Genomic DNA, 24,874 nt, shown 5'->3' with positions numbered 1-24,874 from the left:
AATGGTACTCTATAAACCTAAGGTTAAACTATATTATACACTCAGTTCGTGCGTAAATCAAATTGTTGGGAATAAATATTGATGGTAAGGTAGTGTATTTCTGGAATATCCTGAATTTAGTTCTTAATCTTTAGAGAGTATTTCAGTAAAAGTTCAGTAAAATCATTTTCTGAAACTTTTTTTAATTCATTTCTGAATCTTTCAGATACAGTTCAGTACAACCTCCAAAACATTTAGAAATGTTCAGAACAGAAACACACTGTTCAGAAAGATTCAGACTGCTAAAAATGAGTCAGGCAGGGTTCAGTGTTCAGACACGTTTCAAAAATATTCAGACAAATAATGTCATGAGGAAACTTTTCTTCTGATTTATAAAAAAAACCCCAAACACTTGATGATAACAATTCTTTCTCTTAATTAAGTCAGCAAAATGCAAGATTGAGCATAACATTTCTTTAACAAGCTTATTACTAATTTAAGTTTTGAATTCCAAAAAAAAATCTTTGGGTTACTATGAAAAAAATATTCTGACCCTCAAGTTCGGAAAAAAATATTCGGACTTTCAAAGAAAGGGGAAAAAAGATCTTTTTCTCCAAGTAAAAAAAATCCTGGGAGGCCCCTCACACTATCCCCCTCCTCCCCCGCCCTTGAAACAAGTGTGCAAGTGAAATTGCATTTACAAATTGGATAGACAGGATATTCTTCATAGGAGTTAGTGCATTTAAGCTGGACATTCAGTTACTTCAGGCCAGTTAAGTAAGGTAATCACACTTTGTACTTGATATTTTTATTACTTAAACTGTAGATAATGGCACAATTTACATACAGGTATCAGTTTGTTTAGAGTTTTTGTATTTTGACACTTTACTTTTTTGAAAAGGTCAGAGTAATTTATGATATAAATGTTCATGGTGAAGTTGCTGTGAAAGCCAAAGGCACTTTTTAATTATTTATATAATTTCACATTTTCTTGGCAGTCAGATTGTTTTGACACTATTGCACAAACATATGATCATTTTAGATGTTCCTTTATTTAATGAAAGATAATAAGACTGGCTTCCATCATTTTTCAGATGTTGTACAACTACAGGACTCTCAATCTCACTCAAGTTGATGGGTCAGTTGCACTGTAATTCACACTGGTCACGGGAAAAAGTGCCGCTGGGTGGGAATCAATTGTAGTTTCTCCGGTTTGTATTTCGTATGTTTTTACAGCAATGTAACGAGTTTGAAAAATTCTGCGGGCAAAGTAGAACACTTAATTCATACCTTACATAGACAGGAACTGTTTTTGCCAGAAAGTTCAGCTGTGTTACACAGTGTAAGAATTTGTGCAGGGTGAATGGTGCTGCCATGGTGTTGGAGATTTATGTACATAATTTTGCACTTAATGTCTATAAGTTCTGTAAGATTTAGGTATGACTATACATGACACATCTAAGTAGGAGAACATTCTATTCTTATATTAAATAATAATAAAAACCAGTAAGAGGGACAACAGGTCAAAGGGCAACAGTTAAATATGAATGATTTTAATTTCTTATATTTGCCACAATTACTAGGCTGCTTAAAACTGGCAAGATTGACAGCTACAGGATTTTTTTATAACCACAGTGTAATGATATGAAAACTATCAGTATTACAGGGGCGTCAAATTCAATTGTCTGTATTGCCCAGTTGTCCCAAAGCTTGTACGGACAAGTGAAATTTGACAAGAATTTACTATATAACTATCATACGGACAAGTAAAAAATAGCAAATGACAAAAACGGACAAGCAAGTAAAAATCAGATTTTGTCCCCCCTGTAATTAGTGTTCATTTTATAAAATGAAACAACTGTCCTACATCAAAAACTGTTTCAGACATAAAAAAGTCATGGGGGTTTTTTGTAAACAAATATAATGATTAGATAATGATTGAATAATCTTTAAAAAATTGAAATGTATGCACTATAATTATGTCCTTGATGTAACAACTTTTATGACTTAAAAAGTAACCCCTGGCATTACCTCAAGTACCAAGTGTGACATATTTTACCTAAATTTTAGATAATATAATCTTAACAGCTACATAATTATGCAACCAGGTTAATTATGGATCACATACCATTATGTATGATAAAATGACCATTATATATGATAAAATAAATAAAGATTGATAAATAGTAAAATAACCAAATAAAATACAGTTTGTAAATAATGGTTATAGTAATGTAAAGTATCAAATGTCGAGGATCTGTATGTTGTGTGTATGAATGTTATTAGCTCGACTATTCGAAGAATAACTAGAGCTATCCTACTCATTACGGCGTATAGAAATGAAAAATTTAAAAATCTTCTATTCTGAAAGTTCAAGGCCTAGGACTTTAATATTTGGTGTGTAGCATTGCCTAGTGAATCTTATAACAAAATTATCAGATTATGCTCCTGGGTGAAAAGAGGCCCAGCCCTGGGTCACTTCTTATGACTTAAGTAGGAAAAAGTAACTCAAACATTATCAGATCATATTTCCTAGACGTTTTAATTAAATTTCCTGATGACCCCAAGTGATTAGGGGTCACTTAACTGTGACCTTGACCTACTGACCTACTTTTTTTGCTTTTTTAAGATACAGCCTTGAAATTTGGATGACATGTACAGTTTTGCACACTGATCTTAAAACTGACTTTCAGTGACCATGAATGTGACCTACTGATCTACTTTCTTAATATTTTAGCATCAAATTGCCATTTGAAACATGTGGCTCATATTACTCAGGTGAGTGATTAAGGGTCATCATGACCCTCTTGTTTTTAATGTACTAAAATGTTGAGTCATTGAGGTGGTTTGTCCACAAGTAGCAGGCTCAACATTATGGTACATGTACTATTTCTATCCAAAGAGATATTAAATGTTTTTGATATCTCAGTATTGACATGAGTTTTCAACAGTTTACAAAGGATATTTTGCAACCAAAATGTTTCAAAAGAAATAGCTCGACTGTCAGGAAAAAAAAAGCTTTTTAGCTCGACTATTCGAAGAATAGGGGAGCTATCCTACTCGCCCCGGTGTTGGCGTAGCGTCAGCTTCACACAAATGTTAAAGTTTGCGTACCGCCCCAAATATTTTCAAAGTCCATTGAGATATTGCTTTGATATTTTGCATACTTGTTTACCATCATGACCCCAGTCTGTAAAAAGGAGGAGGCAACTCTATCAAGCATTTTGACTGAATTATGGCCCCTTTTCGACTTGGAATTAATGTTAAAGTTTGTGTACCACCCCAAATATTTTCAGAGTCCATTGAGATATTGCTTTGATATTTTGCATACTTGTTAATCATCATGACCCCAGTCTGTAAAAAGGAGGAGGCAACTCTATCAAGCATTTTGACTGAATTATGGCCCCTTTTCGACTTAGAATAAATGTTAAAGTTTGCGTACCACCCCAAATATTTTCAAAGTCCATTGAGATATTGCTTTGATATTTGCATACTTGTTAACCATCATGACCCCAGTCTGTAAAAAGGAGGAGGCAACTCTATCAAGCATTTTGACTGAATTATGGCCCCTTTTCGACTTAGAATAAATGTTAAAGTTTGCGTACCACCCCAAATATTTTCAAAGTCCATTGAGATATTGCTTTGATATTTGCATACTGTTTACCATCATGACCCGATCTGTAAAAAGGAGGAGGCAACTCTATCAAGCATTTGACTGAATTATGGCCCCTTTTCGGCTTAGAATAAATGTTACAGTTTGCGTACCACCCCAAATATTTTCAAAGTCCATTGAGATATTGCTTTGATATTTTGCATACTTGTTAACCATCATGACCCCAGTCTGTAAAAAGGAGGAGGCAACTCTATCAAGTATTTTGACCGAATTATGGCCCCTTTTCGACTGGGAATAAATGTTAAAGTTTGCGTACCACCCCAAATATTTTCAAAGTCCATTGAGATATTGCTTTGATATTTTGCATACTTGTTTACCATCATGACCCCAGTCTGTAAAAAGGAGGAGGCAACTCTATCAAGCTTTTTGACTGAATTATGGCCCCTTTTCGACTTAGAATAAATGTTAAAGTTTGCGTACCACCCCAAATATTTTCAAAGTCCATTGAGATATTGCTTTGATATTTTGCATACTTGTTAACCATCATGACCCCAGTCTGTAAAAAGGAGGAGGCAACTCTATCAAGCATTTTGACTGAATTATGGCCCCTTTTCGGCTTAGAATAAATGTTAAAGTTTGCGTACCACCCCAAATATTTTCAAAGTCCATTGAGATATTGCTTTGATATTTTGCATACTTGTTAACCATCATGACCCCAGTCTGTAAAAAGGAGGAGGCAACTCTATCAAGTATTTTGACCGAATTATGGCCCCTTTTCGACTGGGAATAAATGTTAAAGTTTGCGTACCACCCCAAATATTTTCAAAGTCCATTGAGATATTGCTTTGATATTTTGCATACTTGTTTACCATCATGACCCCAGTCTGTAAAAAGGAGGAGGCAACTCTATCAAGCTTTTTGACTGAATTATGGCCCCTTTTCGACTTAGAATAAATGTTAAAGTTTGCGTACCACCCCAAATATTTTCAAAGTCCATTGAGATATTGCTTTGATATTTTGCATACTTGTTAACCATCATGACCCCAGTCTGTAAAAAGGAGGAGGCAACTCTATCAAGCATTTTGACTGAATTATGGCCCCTTTTCGACTCGGAATAAATGTTAAAGTTTGCGTACCACCCCAAATATTTTCAAAGTCCATTGAGATATTGCTTTGATATTTTGCATACTAGTTTACCATCATGACCCCAGTCCGCAAAAAGGAGGAGGCAACTCTATCAAGCATTTTGACTGAATTATGGCCCCTTTTAGACTTAGAATATGCTTATTGTAATGTTATAGTTTTACTCATAGCTTATATTATACTATCAAGCACTGAGAATAGTCGAGCGCGCTGTCCACTGACAGCTCTTGTTTATTACTGTTGTTGTACTTCTATTTTTAATGTTATTTGTTGGCTTGTGTTTTCAGGAAAAGATGTTACAGCCAGTGTATGAAGACTGAACTTTTGATAGGTCACAGGTGCTCTCGCAAAGACTGATGGCCTGGCAGCATAAACTATTCTATGGTAAATAGGGCCTGACATAATTTGTGTTATGTTTTCAGCTTTTTATACGCCCGTCTCTGGAAGAGCGAGGCGTATTATGTGAACACCCTTGGATTTTGAAATAACTTGGCATAAATGTTCACCATAATTAATGAGATGATGTGTCATGTGCAAGATTCAGACCCCTAGCTCCAAGGACAATGTCACAATTAGAGGTCAACAGTTAACAGGGTCTGTTTCGTGTCCAGTTCAGGGATATAAACTAGCTATTTTTACCTCGACTATACGAAGTATGGAGAGCTATCCTACTCGACCCGGCGACGGCATCCTTCCGCGTCCGCACTTTGGTTAAAGTTTTGATGCACTTTCTCTTTATCTTTGTTATTACTTGATGGATTTACTTCAAAGTTAAAATAGTTGTTCCTCATCATCACCCACATAATATGGCACAAGGGTCATATTACTCTTGCACCAATATATCATGAATTATCCCCCCTTTTTTACTTAGAATTTCAGGTTAAAGTGTTGGTGCATTTTCACTTTATCTCGGTTATTACTAAATGGATTTGATTCAAACTTAAAATAGTTGTTCAACATCATCAGTCACATCATATTACACAATGGCCATAACTCTTGCACCATTATTTCATGAATTATCCCTCCTTTTTACTTATAATTTTAGGTTAAAGTTTTGATGCACTTTCACTAACTCTTGTTATTACTGAATGGATTTGATTCAAACTTAAAATAGTTGTTCCACCTTATCACCCACATCATATGACACAAGGTTCATAACTCTAGCACCAATTTTTCATGAATTATGCCACTTTAACTTAGAATTAAAGGTTAATTTCGATGCATTTTCACTATATCTCAAGTCATTACAAAATGGATTTGATTTAACATGACACAAGGTGCATCACTGTTGCACCAATATTTCATGAATTACGCCCCCGTTTTGCTAAGAATTGTACTTAATATTTAATGTTTTGATACACTTGATCCTTATCTCTCTTATTACTTAATTCTTTTGACACAGACTCGAGCTATTATCCAATATTTCATCCACGTTGGAGTCATTAAACACTCCAGTGACAGCTCCAGCTTCAACAAATGTGCCCAGTTTCACTATCCAGCAGCGAAATAGTAGAGTGCGCTGTCTCCTGTGACAGCTCTTGTTATTTAGGGCAGACTGTCAAAAATAATTGTTTAACGTTAGGTATATGAGCATTTTCTTCAACAATTTAGGGGCCCAGCCCAAAATCACTTACAAACAGTTCAGCGCCTTTGAAAAATCAATAATATCAAAGAACTGTTACATATCTTTGTTTCAATGCATTTGCAATAATCACCCATTGCTGAAATTTCACATCAAAAAACTTGATGGAATATAGTTTTATTTTATTTCTTTACAAATGGTATTCATGTTTTATAAGGGAAAACAACTTTTTAGCTCATCTGTCACTAGTGACAAGGTAAACTTTGTGATCGCCCTTCGTCTTCATCGTTGTCCATCCACAATTTCTTTTGAACATGATAGAGCCCCACATTTTCAATTGATTTTAATTAAACTCGTACCTAATTTGTGTGAGTATAACATCTTGGTTCCTTGTTTTGAAAACTGGCCAGATCCCATCATTGGTTCCAAAGTTATGACCCTTAGAAAAGGGCCAAAATTGCTATTTTTGCTTTTGCAGCCATATAGTCACTTCATTTATGTTTTGATTTGATACAAACTTGCAAAATATTTTTCACATAAATATATCTTAGATTCCATGATGAATCTGTCAGGTCCAATCATACGTTCCAGACTAAACACCCCTGAAGGAACCAAAATTTGTAATTTTACCTTATGAACTCGATAGAAGTGACATTTTACATTCAATTTTAACCACACTTATATACAACTTGTAAAAATAAGATCTCAATTCTTTAAAAAAAAAAAAAAAAAAAAAAAAAAAACTACTAGATTCCATCATTGGTTCTAGAGTTAATGCCTCTAAAATTTTGGCCCTTCTAGCCATATAAAGGTTTTTGATACTCCCGCTTAGCTCAAAAGGTAATGCGTTGGTCTACAGATCGTGGGGTCATAAGTTCGTTCCTCAGGCGGGGCATATTTTCTCTGCAGCAATTTGATAGAAGACATTGTGTCTAAGATTGTTCGTCCTCCACCTCTGATTTATGTGGGGAAGTTGGCAGTTACTTGCGGAGAACTGGTTTGTACCGGTACAGAATCTAGAAAAACTGGTTAGGTTAACTGCCCGTCGTTACAAGACTGAAATACTGTTGAAAAAAATGGCGTTAAACCCAAAACAAACTTGCACAAAATGTTTATCTTGATGATCTCTAGGCCAGGTTAAAAACTGTGTCATATGGGTTCAAAAACTAAGTCACCCAGTCAAATCAAAGGAAAAGCTTGTTAACAATCTTGAGACCACATTATGAGCTCTCTTCATGAAACATGGTCACAATCATTTTAATCTTGATTTCTGGGTCAAGTTCGAAACTGGGTCATGTGGGTTAAAAAATTTAAGTCAAATCAAAGGAAAAGCTTGGCCATATTTATGACCATATTTTCATGAAACTTGGAAAGAATGTTTATCTTGATGATCCCTAGGCCAAGTTTGAAACTGGGTAATATGGGATCTAAAACTAAGGTCACCACTCAAAGGAAAAGCTTTTTTAACACTGTAGAGGCAACATTTATGACCTTATCTTCATGAAACTTGATCAGAATGTTTATCTTGAATATTCCAAGGCCAAGATGTGGATTCAAAACTAAGTCTCTTATTCAAATCAAAGGAAAAGCTTGTTTATACTTTAGAGTCCACATTTAAGACCCTATATTCATTAAACTGTTCAAAATGTTTATCTTGATGATCCCTAAGCAGTTTTCGGGTCATGTGGGGGTCAAAACTAGGTCACCCTGCACATTCAAAGGAAAGACTTATTAACACTGTAGAGGCAGCATTTACGACCCTATCTTCATGAAACTTGGTCAGAATGTTTATCTTGATGATCCCTAAGCCAGCAGTTGTTTGAAACAGGGTCATTTGGGTAAAAAACTGGGTCACACACTCGGATCAAAGGAACACTTGATAACATTAAAGGGGGCAACATTTATTACCCTATTGTCATGAAAGTTGATCAGAATGTTTATCTTGATGATCCTTTATGTCAAGTTCAAACCTGGGTCATGGGGGGTCAAAAACTAGTTCAAGTGCCAAATCACAAGTTTATTCAAATCATGACCCCTGGGGTCACATAGATAAAGTACCAAGTAGTAGTAAACTTAAAATCTTCTACAACCACAGGGCACAGACCTTACATATATTGCATTTAGCATATTTAACAGGTGAACAATACAGGGTCATCATGACCTCTTGTTGAGAATATTTTAAGTATGGTATCCATCCTATGGGACAGCACAGCAGAACATGTAATGGTCAGGTAGATTAATTGTAAAGATGTTGTTCCTTTATCAAATATTTCTGTGTTTTGAAGATACACTCCTAAACCTTAATTAATAAGCATTTATCTGTTTGTTTAACATTATCAGTGTGATAAGAAATAACTTAAACCATTTTATTTCACTGTATTTTAGCGGAATTAAGTGAAAACTTAACAGTTTGTTTCATGATTGTGTATTGAAGGATGTTTAGGTCACTACTTGGCTGTTTTCAATGAAAATTTTGTTAAACAATGATATGGAACAATGCCTGTAAATTACTTTTTTATTTCAACAGGTTATAGGGGTAATGTCTTTAAACAGAAGCATGCTGTTGTGGAGTGAAAGTGCACAAACCATTGATAACCCTTTGGAGAATCAGTACCAGGTAATGAGCAAACCAAAACAATAGTCTAAATGTTTCAGTGAAAAACAATATACTTAATGAATTATAGTGCAGGCTGTCGGTCTGAATTCAGGGTTAAAACTATCTGGCTAGTAAAAAGGCCTTGCTTAATTTTCTATTGGCAAATTACATTCCACAATTGTCAATCTTTTTAGCTGGACTATTCAAAGAATAGGTAGAGCTGTTGGACTTACCCATGCGTAAGCCAGTATCTCGGTACCCATCAAGGGAATGGATTGAAATTCACACACGTTCACTGTGATGATCTGACATGCAGTGCACAGGTTCCATAACTCTACTTTGTATTTTTCAAAAATTATGCCCCTATTCCAACTTTGCAGTTTCTTGGGTTTTTGTATATAAAGTTAAAACTAGTCTCTTAGTACCCACTAGTTGGAATCATGGATTGAAACTTAACACAAATTTCCATTGTTATAAGCTGATATGCATTGCACAGGTTCCATAACCCTGTTTTGCAATTTTACAAAATTTTGCCTCATTTTTCGTTTTCAATATTCAATTGACAAGGTTCACACTAGTAGTTGAGCGTTGCTGTCCTCTGACAGCTTTTGTTAAGCGGTTAGGTCTTTTCTTTGCTGTGATATGAATACACTGTCGGCTTGTTGATATATATTGCATAAATGGCTGTACTATCCTTAAACTTGGACACTATGTAAATGGACATAATATCTTGGCAAATTTCATTTTCAATTAAATATTTGCGCTTTCACCATACAAATAATATAACTATGTTGTTTAAATGGAAATTTTAAAGGGAATTTCAAAGTTGTAAACTGATTAATATTTACGTATTATACAGTATGATAATACGATTTTTATGTTTTTATATTTTTAGATGTCTTTTCAAATGTTTGCCATTCTGAAGTTTTTTTTTGACTGAGCATGTCAAACAGCCCTTGGGATCCTAGAGAATCAGTTCCTCCAAATGAACAAATCACCAGTCATAAAAATTAGGGGCAGAGATATTTCATGGAAGAGAGATAACATGACAATACAAAAATAGGTACAGTACATAAAGTAAAGGATGGCAACCATTTCTATACACAACATTTTTCATAGTTCATAATGGCTTCTTTTGTTATACCCTGCCGAAGGTGGAAGTATATAGTTTTGGCTTTGGCAGACCATCTTTTCAGCCGTCCTTCCATAGTCATTTCTCGTAGTATAAAATGTGGTAGTACTGTTAACTGCTATAAAGAAATATGTTCCTGCAAGTTTCAGTTGCATTATTTGAGGAAGCCAAGATTTATAGCCCTTTGTACTTGTATCTACATGTATATATAGAAGTCCATACTAAAGTTCAGGTCAATTTTACAACTAGTCATCAGCTGTTAAGCACAAGGCCACTAACTCAAATCATAATTTATAAAAAAAAACTATTTATCCATGAACCATTGAAGATACCAAATTTTCTACATGAACAATATAAAACCTTGTCAGAATGTTTGTCTTTATAAAATCTAGAAAACGTTGGTTATCAATTGTTCAAGCAATAGAAAAAGCTTGTATATAGGCTAGAGGACATTTACTTGGTCTGTAGATGAAATATAGCTATAGATGTTAGTCTTAATGGTCACTTAGTCAAGTCAAAGAAAAACCTTGTTAACACTCCAAATACCATACCTGATCCATAGGAAACCTGGTCAGAATGTTTGCTTTTAATAAGAAATCAAGATTATTTTAGAAACTTGGCAATCCATAATAAAAAAAAATGCATCTCTGGATAAGATCGTAGGACAAACCTGTTTTCAATCCACTGGCCACATTTTCTGAGTGATCTACATGAAATTTTGTCAGAATGTTTTTCTTTATATGATGAAACTTTGTCAAATGGGGATCCTATAATAAGTTACAGGAACAGTTGTCTGATATATCTGAAATCTTGTTGGAATGTTGGTCAAAATGAATTAAATGGTAGTTGCAAAACTTTGTCACCTAGGCATAAAATATAGGTCATTTGGTCAGATAATAGAAACTCTTTACCAATCACACTTTGGAATGAATTTTCATTAAACTTTTATTGTCCATCAAGTTTTTCACCAATTTACTTCATCTACACGACATGCAGAGCGCGCAACCCATGACCAAGGTCAAGGTCACACTTTGGGGCAAATTGCTTAAACTCTTGTGCACCACATATCTAAACTGTAAGATTTTTAGCTCATCTTAGCACAAAGTGCTTAAGGTGAACTATAGTAATCTCCCTGTGTCATCGTCATCAACAATTTGCCTGTATGCACTTTATTGGTTACAGTTTCAATCACATCTTAATGAAACTTGGTCAGTCTGTTACCATTAATAAAATCTCAGACAAAGTTGTTACTGGGTAATGTGGGCCAAAAATTAGGTCACACGGTCAATAGATAGTAAACCCTTGTTCTAACACTCAATGGGGCACATTTTGTACCAAACCTTTATGAAACTTTGGTCAGGATGTTTGTCTCTATAAAATCTAGACAAGTTACCTGATTTCAAATACTAGGTCATTAGGGCAAGTCCCTACAAAATCTTGTAAACACTCTAGAGCCACATCCTAAATTCTTAAACCTAAAAATATTTGATTTTGTCAAATCTAGACCAAGTCTCAATTAGATTACAAAAGGTTTAAAAGTAGGACAGTAGCAGAAATCATAGAAAAACTTTCTTAACACTATAGGCAACATCTTCTGAATGAGACAAAGTGGCATGCGCAAAAACCTGGGCACTTAGCTGAAAGGTCAAAGTCACACTTAGAAGTCAAAGGCCAAAAGGGCTTTTTTCCTTGTCCAGTCTGTAACTCAAAAATCCTTTAAGGGTTTTTAATATTACTTGGCGCAAATGTTTACCACCATAAGACGGAGTGTGCAAGAACCAGGTCCCTAGGTCAAAGGTCAAGGTCACATATAGAGGCCAATGGTCAGATACAAGAATGACTTTGTCTAGCGCATTTCGTTTTCATGTACGGAGGGATTTGAATTTTAACTTAGCTCAATGTTCACCACTATGAGACGGATTGTCATGCGCAAGAACCAGGTCCCTAGGTCTAACATCAGCTCACACTTGGAGGTCAGATGTCAAATTGAAGAATTACTTTGTCCAGAGCTTTCTTCTTCATGCCTTGAGGGGTTTTGATTAACTAAGCACAAATGTTCACCACCATGACACCCTTGTAAGCTCACCTGAGCAATGCTAAGGTGAGTTATTGTGATCACTCAAATGTTTGTCGTCTGTCTGTCTGTCCCAAAATTGAGCTTGTGAATGCTGTAGAGGCTGTATTTTTCAATTTAACTTCATGAATTTTGTCAAACTGATTGTCTTGATAAAATCTAGGTCTTGTTTGAAAATGGGTCATCTGGGGTCAAAAACTAGGTCACTAGGTCAAATCATAGAAAAACGTTGAGTAATCAATAAGGACTGCATTTTACACCTAATCTTCATGAAATTTGCCAGAATTTTGTCAGGATGAAAATCTAGTCAGGTTCGAACTGGGTCATCTGGGTCAAAAACTAGATCACCTGGTCAAATCAAAGAAAAACCTTGTGTATGCAGTAGGAGCTACATTTTACAATAGATATTCATAAAATTTAGTCAGAATCTTTGCCTTGAAAAAAAATGAAGTCAAGTTCGAATATGGGTAATCTGGGTCAAAAACTAGGTCGTTAGGTCAAATCAGAGAAAACCTTGTGTATACAATAGTGGCTGCATTTTACATTGGATATTCCTGATTTTTTTTTCCAGATTGTTTGTCTTTATAAAATAGATCTAGGTGGAGTACAAATGGGGTCATCTGGTCAAAAACTAGGTCACCCAAAAAAATCAAAGAAAAATATTGTGAATGCAATAGGGGCTACATGTACATTATTTAGGCAGCGTGTTCATGAAATTTGATCAAAATGTTTGCTTTGGTGAAATCTAGGTCAAGTTTAAATATGGGTCATTTTGGGTCAAATACTAGGTCAAATAAAAGAATAACCTTGTGTATGCAATAGGGGCTGCATGTTTTCACTGGATCTTCAAGATATTTGATTAGAATGTTTGTTTTGATAAAATTCAGACAGAGTTCAAATAGGGGTGATCTGGGGTCAAGAACTAGGTCACCCAGTAATAATCAAAGAATTTTTTAATTGAATAGTGGCTACATTTTAGGTAGGATGTTCATGAAATCTGAGAAAATTTTGCTTTAATGAAATTTAGGTCAAGTTCAAATAGGGTCATGTTAGGTCAAAACCTAGTCACCTGGTCAAATCAAAGAATAACCTTGTGTATGCAATAGGGGTTGCATCTTTCAGTGGATCTTCTTGAAATTTGATCAGAATGTTTGTCTTAAAAGCTAGGTAGAGGTCAAGTATGGGTCATAAACAAGATCGTCTGGTCGAATCAAACAAATACCTTGCCTATGCAAAAGTGGCCGCATTTTAAGTATTAGGATACTCATTAAATTGGATCAAACTGTTCTCAGGTGAGCGACCAAGGACCATTTGGTCTTCTTGTTTTTGTAACATTCCCCCTCACCCCCCCCCCCCCCCTCCCCAGAGTTACGGGACTTTGTTTTTTGTTACTATACTATATACATAGACACAATCCTGTGCGTACCATCTCTCCTCATCCCCTTGACACAATTTAATGAAACTTCACACAAGTGATCAGTAACAAATGTAGTTGTGCATGGGGCATGTTAGGTTCTTTCAGAAAAAAAATTTGCAGAGTTACGGGACTTTGTTTTTTGTTACTATACTATATACATAGACACAATCTTGTGCACACCATCTCTCCTGATCCCCTTGACACAGTTTAATGAAACTTCACACAAGTGATCAGTAACAACAGTAGTTCTAGAGGTCACACAATAAAATCTTAGACGACTTCGATATTGGGTCATCTGGGGTCAAAAACTAGGTCACCAGGTCAAATCAAAGGAAAAGCTTGTTAACACTCTAGAGGTCACAATTTTGGCCCAATCTTAATGAAACTTTGTCAAAATATTACTCTATGAAATCTTGGCCAAGTTCAATATTGGGTCTTCTGGGGTCAAAAACTAGGTCACCTGGTCAAATCAAAGGAAAAGCTTTCTTAACACTGTAGAGGCCACATTTATAACTATATCTTCATGAATTTTGGTCAGATTGTTAATCTTGATGGCCTCAAGATCCAGGCTGAATCTGGGTCATGTAGGATCAAAAACTAGGTCACCAGGTCAAATCAAAGGAAAAGCTAGTTAACACTGTAGAGGCCACATTTATGACCATATCTTAATGAAACTTGGTCAGAATGTTGAGCTTGATGATCTATAGGTCAAGTTCAAATCTTGGTCAGGTGGGGTCAGAAACTAGGTTACAAGATCAAATCAAAGGAAAAGCTTGTTAACACTGTAGAGGCCACATTTATGACTGTATCTTCATGAAACTTGGTCAGAAGGTTAATTTTGATGATCTTTAGGTCAAGTTCGAATCTGGGTCATGTGGGGTCAGAAACTAGGGCACTGGGTCAAATCAAAGGAAAAGCTAGTTAACACTTTAGAGATCACATTTATGAAACTTGGTCAGAATGTTAATCTTGATGATCTTTAGGTCAATAGGTCAGGTGAGCGATACAGGGCCTTCATGGCCCTCTTGTTTAGCTCACCAGAGCCAAAGGCTCAGGGTGAGCTATTCTGATCACTCACCGTCCGTCGTCCGTAAACTTCTACTTTAAACGACATCTCCTCATAAACCGCTAGGCCAATTTCATCCAAACTTCACAGGAATGTTCCTTGTGTGAAGCTCTACAAAAGGTGTTCAAAGAATTGAATTCCATGCAGAACTCTGGTTGCCATGGCAACCGAAAGGAAAAACCTTCTTCTCAAAAATAGAAGCACTAGAGCTTAGATATTTGGTGTGAAGCATTGCCTAGAGGACCTCTACCAAGTTTGTTCAAATCATGACCCCGGGGTCAAAATTGACCCCGCCCCAGGGGACACTTGATCTTACATAGAAAATCTTAAAAAATCTTCTTCTCAAAAACCAGAAGCCCTAGAGCTTAGATATTTGACATGTAGCATTGCTTAGTGGACTTCTACTAAATTTGTTCAAATCATGACCCCAGGGTCAAAATTGACCCCGCCCCAGGGGTCACTTGATTTTACATAGATTTCTATAGGAAAATCTTCAAAAAAAATAAACCAGATCTAGAAGGCCTAAAGCTTAGATATTTGACATGTAGCATTGCCTAGTGGACCTCTACAAAATTTGTTCAAATCATGACCCCCCGGGGTCAATTTTGACCCCGCCCCAGGGGTCACTTGATTTTACATAGGAAAATCTTCAAAAATTTTCTAAAAAAAAAAACCAAAAGGCCTAGAGCTTAGATATTTCACATGTAGCATTGCCTAGTAGACCTCTACAAAATTTGTTCAAATCATGACCCCAGGGGTCACTTGATTTTACATAGAAAAATCTTCAAAAAAATTTAAAAAATAAACCAGAAGGCCTAGATCTTAGATATTTGACATTTTTGCATTGCCTAGTGGACCTCTACAAAATTTGGTTCAAATCTTGACCCCACAGGTCAAATTTACCCAGGCCTAAGGGTTACTTGATTGTACATAGGGAAAACTTTGCTAAAAATAAACCAGAATGCCTAGATCTTAGATATTTGATGTTTACATTGCCTAGTAGACTTCTACAAACTTTGTTCAAATCATGACCCCTGGGTAAAATTGGCCCCGCCCCAAGGGTTACTTGATTGTACATCGGAAAATCTTCTAAAAAATTCTAAATCATCAGTTTGACATTTGAAACATGTAGCTCATATTACTCAGGTGAGCGATCTAGGGTCATCATGACCCTCTTGTAGGTGTATTTTGACCTATCTCTACCTGGTAAAGAGTTTAGTGTGGACTTATATTAGATATATTTTTTCTTGTTTGTATATAGGATTAACTTCCCATTGTTGTTACTATAAATAACTTATAAGTTTTTAGCTCAACTGAGCACGAAGTGCTCGAGGTGAGCTTTTGTGATCGCCCAGTGTCTGTCATCGTCAACAATTTGACTGTTAACACTCTAGAGGTCACAATTTTGGCCCAATCTTAATGAAACTTAGTCAGAAATATTGGATGAGTTTGATATTGGGTCATCTTGGGTCAAAATCTAGGCCACCAGGTCAGATCAAAGGTAAAGCTTATTAAGAATCTCAAAAATAATTGATAATAATGATTTTCATGGCCCTCTTGTTTTATAATTGGCCAATGAAAATCAATATGAAAGCTTATTAATTATCATTTATGATAATATCTCTATGAAACTTGGTCAGAATGTTCATCTTGATGACTTTTAGGTCAAGTTAAAATCTAGGTCAAGTGAAAACAGAAACTAGGTCACCAGGTCAAATCAAAGGAAAAGCCAGTTAACATTCTATAAGCCACATTTATGGCCTTATTTTAATGAAACTTGGTCAGAATGTTAATCTTGATGATCTTTAGTTCAAGTTTAAATCTGGGTCAGATGGGGTAAAAAACTAAGTCACCTGATCAAATCGAAGGTAAAGCTTGTTAACACTGTAGAAGCCACATTTACGACAATATCGTGATAACTTTATCAGAATGTTTATCTTGAAGATCTTTAGGTCAAGTTTCAATCTGGGTCAGGTAGGGTCAAAAACTTGGTCACCAGATCAAATCAAATGTAAAGATTGTTAACACTCGAGAGACCTGAATTTAAGTTTGAAACTCATGGATGTCTTGATGACCTCTAGGTCAGGTTCGAATCTGGGTCATCAGGGGTCAAAAAACTAGAAACAAAGGTCAAATCAAAGGTAAAGCTTGTCAACAATCTAGAGGTCAAATTTTTGACTGTATCTTCATGAAACTTGGCCAACTGTTAATTTGATGATCTTTAGGCCAGGTTGGAATCTTGGTCATGTGGGGTCAAAAACTAGGTCACTAGGTCAAATTAAAGGAAAAACTAGTTAACACACTAGAGGGCCCCATTTATGACCATATCTTAATGAAACTTGGTCAGAATGTTAATCCTGATGATCTTTAGGTCAATAGATCAGGTGAGCTATACATGATTTTCATGGCCCTCTTGTTTTATAATTGGCCAATAAAATCAATATGAAAATGCAGGTGCTAGTGTAAAGAAATTGCTATGACGGGAGTATGTTGTGACATTCTGACACTTTTGTTTATATTTATGGATGTTACTTAACAATAAACATCTGTAGGTTTTTGTATATGCAAATTTTAATCCAAGCGTTTGATACAACATATTGTATATCTATATATACAATATTGTTTATACATCACTGACAGATATCGTATATATTCATAATGTTGCACTGCAGTAGAGAAAATTAGGTGCTTTCCAGGAGACTTTGTATTGCATGGATGACTTCATTCACTGGTTATCTTGAGAACCATTTGAACTTGAGCCTTCATAGTTTATTAGATGTTTAGTCTCCAAATAATTTCTGGGTCATGAGGTCAAAGGTCAATGTCAGTTAGGGTCAAATCCATTTTAAAGCAATATCTTAAAATCTGTTTGAACTACATACTTCAAATTTCATAGGTTGATTGGTCTCCTTTAGAAGATTACCTTTATGAATTTTGGGCCACTGGGTCAAAGATCAAGGTCACTTAGCATCGTATCCTTTATAGATCAGTATCAGCAAATCTAATTTACCCAGTCTCCTTGAGAAGATGACCCTTAATAATTTTCCGGGTCAAAGGTCAAAGGGCACTTAGGGTGAAATCCATTTTAATTCAACACCCGAAGGTCTTTTTTGACTTACATACTTCCATTTTATAGGATGGTTAGTCTCCTTTAATAGAAGACACCTATTAAACTTTAACCTGGGTCAAAGTTCAAGGTCATTTTTAAAATCTAAGGCTATCAGTGGGGATATGTGTTTTTCAAACAGCTCTTGTATTTCAGTCTACTTTTCAGCTTGTCTTGTATACTTTTAATTAATATACCTGTCAACATGCCCAACACACATTTATGAGGAGTATATTACAGTTCAATTAATACTGTGATTTGACACTAAGAGCTGATAACTGTATTTTTGCTTCTGTATCTAAATCTTTGCAAACAGATAACACCTTTTATGAATGATTTTATATCATAAGATTTACTAATATTAATCATTACATTTTTCTTTTCAAAAATACAGGTGTTGCAATGGATTCGGAGGTGAAGTCATGAGGAGTTGTGATGGCAGAAGAATGAGTGATCATTTAGCATTTTGCACAAGGGTGTACGAGTGGTCCAGTTAAACAGAGATTACAAACAATTAAAACTATAATTTGATATTACATCTACTTGTGATTGATGGAAGTAATTCAAAGTATCATTCGGACAGATCTGATGAGTTAACAAATATTTGAAAGTATACGAGGAACATTTTACACACCTTCAATATTAGTATGTTGTATAGTAAATATAATAAACAATTAAAGTTGAAAAACTGAACTGGTTTTCACTTGATATACAAAGAGGTAGATTAGCATGTTTAGATTTGCCACTGAACATGTGTTTCCATTTCATCAATACTTCCTGTGGTTAAAGTATTCTGATCAAGTCTATTTATGTCCGGTTGAGCTAATGTTTCTGCAACTTCAAAAAAGAAGATTTGTTGTATAAAGCACGACATATAAGATACCCAAATAGCATCAACTATGATTATTTCTTAGACTTGCTTCCTGATCAACACCCCTTGTCTCCAAATTATAATAACACTTTGATACCAATTTGAATGATTTTCTTTAACTCATCGTAATCGTAGTAACAGGTGAATTTCAGATTCAGTATTTACAAATTCATATGAAACCTAGGGATCAACCGACTGTGCTTTAATTGAGACATACATGTATGGCTCGACATTTAAGACATCAATTGATAACAGGCATTATTTGAGTCACTCTTGAAAGTGAGTCATCCATGGATGACACAGCTACATGGTCATCCGTGGATGGCTCGTTTACAGAAGTGTGTCATCCGTGGATGTCAGCCTTGTTAGTGAGTCATCCATGGATGGCTCGTTTACAGAAGTAAGTCATCCATGGATGTCTCAGTATGACGGAAAGTGAGTCATGCAGGCATGCGTCATCTCTGAAAGTGAGTCATACTGGCATGGCTCAACTCTGAAAGTGAGTCATGCAGGCTTGACTCGTATTTGAAAGTGAGACATGCAGGCATGGCTCATATATGAATTTATTTATGGTAAAAAGAAACAAATACAACGGTATGTATATTTTCCTTTGTTTGACAAGCGTGGATAAAATATATACATGACGTCACAGAAAAAAAACATATTTGAAAACGCCCGTTTTCTTATTTAAAAACCATATTCTGACTTCAGATAATTCCCTGTTATTATATTGTAACTTTTTTATTACTGGCCATAGGGAAAAATTGAGACCACTTTTCTGTGGTACAACATGCACATTACATCCAAATTTTAGGTGTATTTTGATCTATCTCTACTGGTAAAGAGTTTCTTGTGGACTTATATTTTATATAGGGTTTATTTCACTTTGTTGTTACTATAAATATCTTTTATGATAACTTTTTGTATAATCGGCCAAAAAAAAAATTCCAAATGAAAACAACTGTACGTTTTTATATATGCAAATTTTAATCCAAGTGCTTTGTTATATTTTATTGTATATATAGTACAATAGTGTTCATACATCATTGACAGATATCAGTTTATTATGTTATACTGCAGAAGAGAAAATTAGATGCCTTCCAGTAGGGGACTTTGTATTGCATGGCAATACTTCATTCACTTGTTGGTTCCAGAGTTATGGTCCCTGAAAGTGCCAAAAGTAGCTATTTTGACCTTGTCTGCACAATAGCAGCTTCATTATGTCTTCCACCACACAGTGGTGTGGGAGGCATATTGATTTACTCCAGACTCTGTGTGTGTGTGTGTCACAAAGCTTGTCCGCACTCTTAAGTCGAACATTTCTCATCGAATTTTCACCAAACTCGAACAAAGTGTGTTTGACCATAAGAGCTCGGCCAAGTTCGATAACTAGCCAAATCGGTTCAGGTGTCTTGGAGTTATTGCCCTTAAATGACCAAAAATCGGCCTTTTTACTCTTGTCCACACTCTAATTCAAACATTTCTCATCCGATCTTCACCAAACTTGAACAAAATGTGTTTGACCATGAGACATCGGCCAAGTTCGATAACTAGCCAAATCAGTCCAGGCATTTTGGAGTTACAGCCCTTGAATTATCGAAAAATTTGCAGTTTTACTCTTGTCCGCACTCTAAGTCGAACATTTCTCTGATCTTCATCAAACTTGAACAAAATGTGTTTGACCATGAGACCGCGGCCAGGTTTGATAACTAGCCAAATTGGTTTAGGCATTTTTGAGTTACTGCCATTGAATTACCAAAAAATCCGCTTTTTAGCTCACCTGTCACAAAGTGACAAGGTGAGCTTTTGTGATCGCGCGGTGTCCGTCGTCCGTGCGTGCGTCAGTGCGTCCGTGCGTGCGTGCGTCCGTAAACTTTTGCTTGTGACCACTCTAGAGGTCACATTTTTCATGGGATCTTTATGAAAGTTGGTCAAAATGTTCATCATGACGATATCTAAGTCAAGTTTGAAACTGGGTCACGTGCTTTCAAAAACTAGGTCAGTAGGTCTAAAAATAGATAAAAATTGTGACCTCACTAGAGGCCATATATTTCACAAAATCTTCATGAAAATTGGTCAGAAGGTTCAACTTGATGATATCTAGATCGAGTTTGAAACTGGGTCAAGTGCCGTCAAAAACTAGGTCAGTAGGTCAAATAATAGAAAAACATTGTGACCTCTCTAAAGGCCACATTTTTCATGGGATCTGTATGAAAGTTGGTCAGAATGTTCATCTTGATGATATCTAGGCCAAGTTTGAAACTGGATTATGTGCGGACAAAATCTAGGTCAGTAGGTCTAAAAATAGAAAAACCTTGTGACCTCTCTAGAGGCCATATATTTCTTAAGATCTTCATGAAAATTGGTCAGAATATTTATCTTGATGATATCTAGGTCAAGTTTGAAACTGGGTCACGTGCGGTCAAAAACTAGGTCAGTAGGTCAAATAATAAGGTCATATGACTTTGTTTTGTGTATATTGCTCTGCATTTGTGTTGTATTGCAGTGCTTTTGTGTTTATTTGGCAGATCCTTCTTTAGTTCACTTACAATATTTTTTTTTTATTCCTTCCATTTTATGTCACTAGAAGTAATTTTGTGTACTTAAGTGCAATGACAACAGGTGAGCGATGCAGTGCCATTATGACCCTCTTGTTGCTAATGTTTAGCCAAGCAATGTAATTCTACGATAAACAACGTCAGCAGTTTACCGTGTAAACCAGTGACAGGCCATTTTGATGTCTATGATGACGTTTTATGTAGCTGTTGGTTTCATGCGCACCTGTTTACCGGGCGGATGATGATTTTCGGCCCAGGCCGGTAAGTGATAATCAGTGCGTGAAAGCAACAACCTGCTGAAAACACATTCAGTTTTGTTAACTATATATAGTAACATTTGTATTAATGAGTTTTTAGCTCGACTATTCTAAGAATAAGTAGAGCTATCCTACTCACCACGGCGTCTGCGTCACATCTTGGTTAAGTTTTTCGTACCAGTCCACATTTTGACAAAGTCTTTTGAGATAAAGCTTTGAAACTTTCAACACTTATTTACCATCACCATGGCCAGTTATAGGCAAGAGTACATAACTCCATCAAGGATTTTGGCTGAATTATGGCCCCTTTTGACTTAGAAATCTTGGTTAAGTTTTCCGTACCAGTACATATTTTTTGTAAAGTGTTCGACATATCGCTTTGAAACTTTTATCACTTGTTTAGTATAATAGTCTCTATCTGTAGGAAAGAGTACATAACTCTGTCCTCTATTTTGGCTGAATTATGGCCCTTTCTGGACTTCGAAATTGGTTCTGTTTTTATACAAGTCCACGTTTTGTCAAAACTATTTGACATATGGCTTTTAAACTTTGAACACATATTTATCATTATGATTTCCATCTGTAGGCAAGAGTACATAACTATTTTGACTGAATTATGGCCCTTTTTGGACTTTGAAATTGGTTCATACATTGCCATTTAGTGCAAGACTTATCGAAATCAAAGAAATACAGGAACATTGTTTGTCTAATCTATTTATTTCTTTTGTCTGAATATCTGTGGAAATATTTTGACCCCATTCTTCAATCAATTCTTTGAATAGTCGAGCGCGCTGTCATCAGACAGCTCTTGTTTGGCACTTGTATTAATAATGTAAATATACAGGAAATCTTTATTTATTATGCAAGAACACTTTAACTCATTTTTGAATAAGGTATACCTGTTTTTGTTTTGTCCAGGACAGTTATCCAATTGGAGATACAGAACATCTGGAAGGGAGTCTAGCATCAGCAGCACATGGACCAGGGCCGAGATAGTATAGGATGAACCGTGCCCCCACTGGTAAGCATCGAAGAAACCATAAATGCCGACGCCATGGACCAATGCTGCCATAAGGCCAACTTTAACCCTCCACAAATTACCAAGTGTTTTTGGAGTCGTTGCTAGTCTTGGCAGTGCTGTTTTGTCCTGGTCCATGGCGTCCATGATTATGCTCAGGTACTTGTTTGGCTGTTGTTTGGCTTTAGAAATGTGTTTGTAGTACTTCTGTCTTTCTGCACTGCAAATAGTAATGTGCACTGCAGTTGAAGGTTTGATATAAAGCATTTTTTATAAACTTACAGTTTGCATTGAATACAGAAATTGAATTCCCATGTTTGTATGCACCATTAGAGAACAATAATAATATCTGTCATGTGTTTACGAATTGGATAGAAATATCCGTCCCGAGGGCACCTGCGCATTGGGCGGTAATGAGGCTTCATAAATTTTCTAAACAGAAACCAGAAGGCCTAGATCTTAGATATTTGATAGTTAATATTGCCTAGTAGACTTGCACAAATTTTGTTCAAATCCTGATTCGCGGGTTAAAATTGGCCCCGCCCCAGGGGTTACTTGATTGTACATTGGAAAATCTTAAAAAAAAAAGAATTCTGAAAATCATCAGTTGGACATTTGAAACGTAGCTCATATTACTCAGGTGAGGGCTCTACGGTCATCATGACCCTCTTGTTTGAATTTTAAATTTTTAATAGAAGGTACCACTCAACAATTCCAAATTTAGGCATTTTCCAACGGAATTTTCCCAATTGTTATTGCCTTGGCTCCATTCCCAAATTGGTGTAAAAAACGCTGGATGCAGTATTTCAATACCCTGAACAAAGTTTAAAATTACTTTTGTTGTTTAAGATGTTCATCTCGTCTCTCGTCACATTTTGCACGGGATTCTTTGTCTGTACATTTTGACCTTGCTTCTTTAATTTTGCAGCACGTGTCGCATACTGTGAATCATGTCTTCTGATAAGAGAATGCTATGCTATTACAAGTTTTGTTCTAATAATTGTCAACTGAAAAACAAAAAATATATACCCCCCTAAATTGAGAAGGAATTCTGTAGTGCTCTTTTTTTTTTTTGTAGCAACAAAAACATTGAAGTCACCACACGTTAATGTGATGTCATTCTAGTGTCTGAGTGTTTTAACCTATAGAAGCATATTAGAATGTGTGATACAGATCTCGGTATTCATACTGAATTGTCATGACCTACTGACCTATTATTTCGTTTTTGAAGCTACAGCAAAGAGATTTTGACCATCAGCTTAAATTTTTAAGCAGATTTCAGTAGTTATCTTGAATAATCTGTACCATGACCTACTCAACTATCTTTTGTTAGTGAAGCTTAAGCAAAGAAATTTCTTGAAGCAAGCAACTAAAATAATATGAGTGATATGGAACCATCATGTACCTTTTGTAAGAGTAATGTATTCCGTGTATCTGTTATTGTCTGCTATCTTCTTTTAAGGTTACCAGTGGTACTGATTAATGGGAAGAACATAATTCTTATTAGGAGCAGTTTGTATGAAAGTTAATGTTGTAAGTATGTTTTTGTAACCTGTTCTTTTCCTTGGATCAGGCTCATTGTAGTATTAGAATTAGCTAGAAGCATTAGAAGTTATTTCAGCATCATTTGAAACGTGGAACATATTACTCAGATGAGCGATACATGGTCATCATGACCCTCTTGTTACTAATTAGGTTTACTTAAACTTATTCAGGCTACATTTGCGTTAACTAACCTTTGGGATTTTGATATGTTGCAGTTCATTTCTCCAAATCTTTAACATGTGTTGAAAGCCGACACAGGTCTGGAGTTGAGCTTTTGCATCATCACAATACATTTCGTATATTGTTGTTTTCGTGAGGCAGCATGGCAAGTGCAATCTGAAAAGTGTATATAAAGTTTTTTGGTTTTTAACTTGACGTTTCGAAGAAAATTTAGAGCTACTGCACTCACCCTGGCGCCGGCGTTGGTTAAAGTTTTCGATACAGTCAAATGTCTTTGTTACTGTCAAAGGTATGAAATTGAAACTCTAAATAGGTATTTAATATCAAAGTCTACACCAGAAGAAACAATCCCCATAACTCTGATTTGAATCTTGACAGAATTATGCCCCTTTTTAACTTAGAATATTTTGTTAAAATTTCTGATAAAGTCAAATATCTCTGTTACTATCACAGCTTTTGATTTGAAACATAAAGTACTTATTTATCATCAAAGTTTACACCAGGAGAAACAATCCGCATAACTATGATTTGAATTTTGACAGAATTATGCCCCTTTTTAACTTAGAATTTTTTGATAATGTCAAATATCTCTGTTACTATTAAACTTTTGGACTTGAAACTCGAAATAGTTATTTACTATCAAATTCTACACCATCAGACACAATTACCATAACTCTGATTTGAAGTTTGACAGAATTATGCCCCTTTTTAACTTAGAATTTATTTATTTTTTAAAT

General features: G+C 35.6%; 1 protein-coding gene and 1 long non-coding RNA gene across 2 annotated transcripts in view; one reads left to right on the top strand and one right to left on the bottom strand.

The window, feature by feature from the left end:
• Nucleotides 1-23,354, bottom strand: part of LOC128556611 (uncharacterized) — a 28,273-nt gene extending 4,919 nt beyond the window's left edge. Inside the window, exons 1-2 of the mRNA XM_053542162.1 lie at nucleotides 23,248-23,354; nucleotides 22,294-22,632 (exon numbers count right to left, since the gene is read on the bottom strand). Of these exons, the coding sequence (XP_053398137.1) occupies nucleotides 22,294-22,559 (266 nt within the window). The 5' untranslated portion in view covers nucleotides 22,560-22,632; nucleotides 23,248-23,354. The remainder of the gene's footprint in view (nucleotides 1-22,293; nucleotides 22,633-23,247) is intronic.
• LOC128556338 (uncharacterized) lies at nucleotides 788-9,856 on the top strand. The gene is made up of 4 exons (XR_008370582.1): nucleotides 788-1,190; nucleotides 5,023-5,119; nucleotides 8,845-8,934; nucleotides 9,809-9,856. It is a non-coding gene; the product is annotated as an uncharacterized LOC128556338 (long non-coding RNA).
• Nucleotides 23,355-24,874: the final 1,520 nt, after the last annotated feature.

This window comes from Mercenaria mercenaria, chromosome 4 (assembly GCF_021730395.1).
Source record: "Mercenaria mercenaria strain notata chromosome 4, MADL_Memer_1, whole genome shotgun sequence".
Taxonomy (NCBI): domain Eukaryota; kingdom Metazoa; phylum Mollusca; class Bivalvia; order Venerida; family Veneridae; genus Mercenaria; species Mercenaria mercenaria.
The sequence above is the reverse complement of the archived record's forward strand: the minus strand, read 5'-3'. Positions and strand labels throughout refer to the sequence as shown.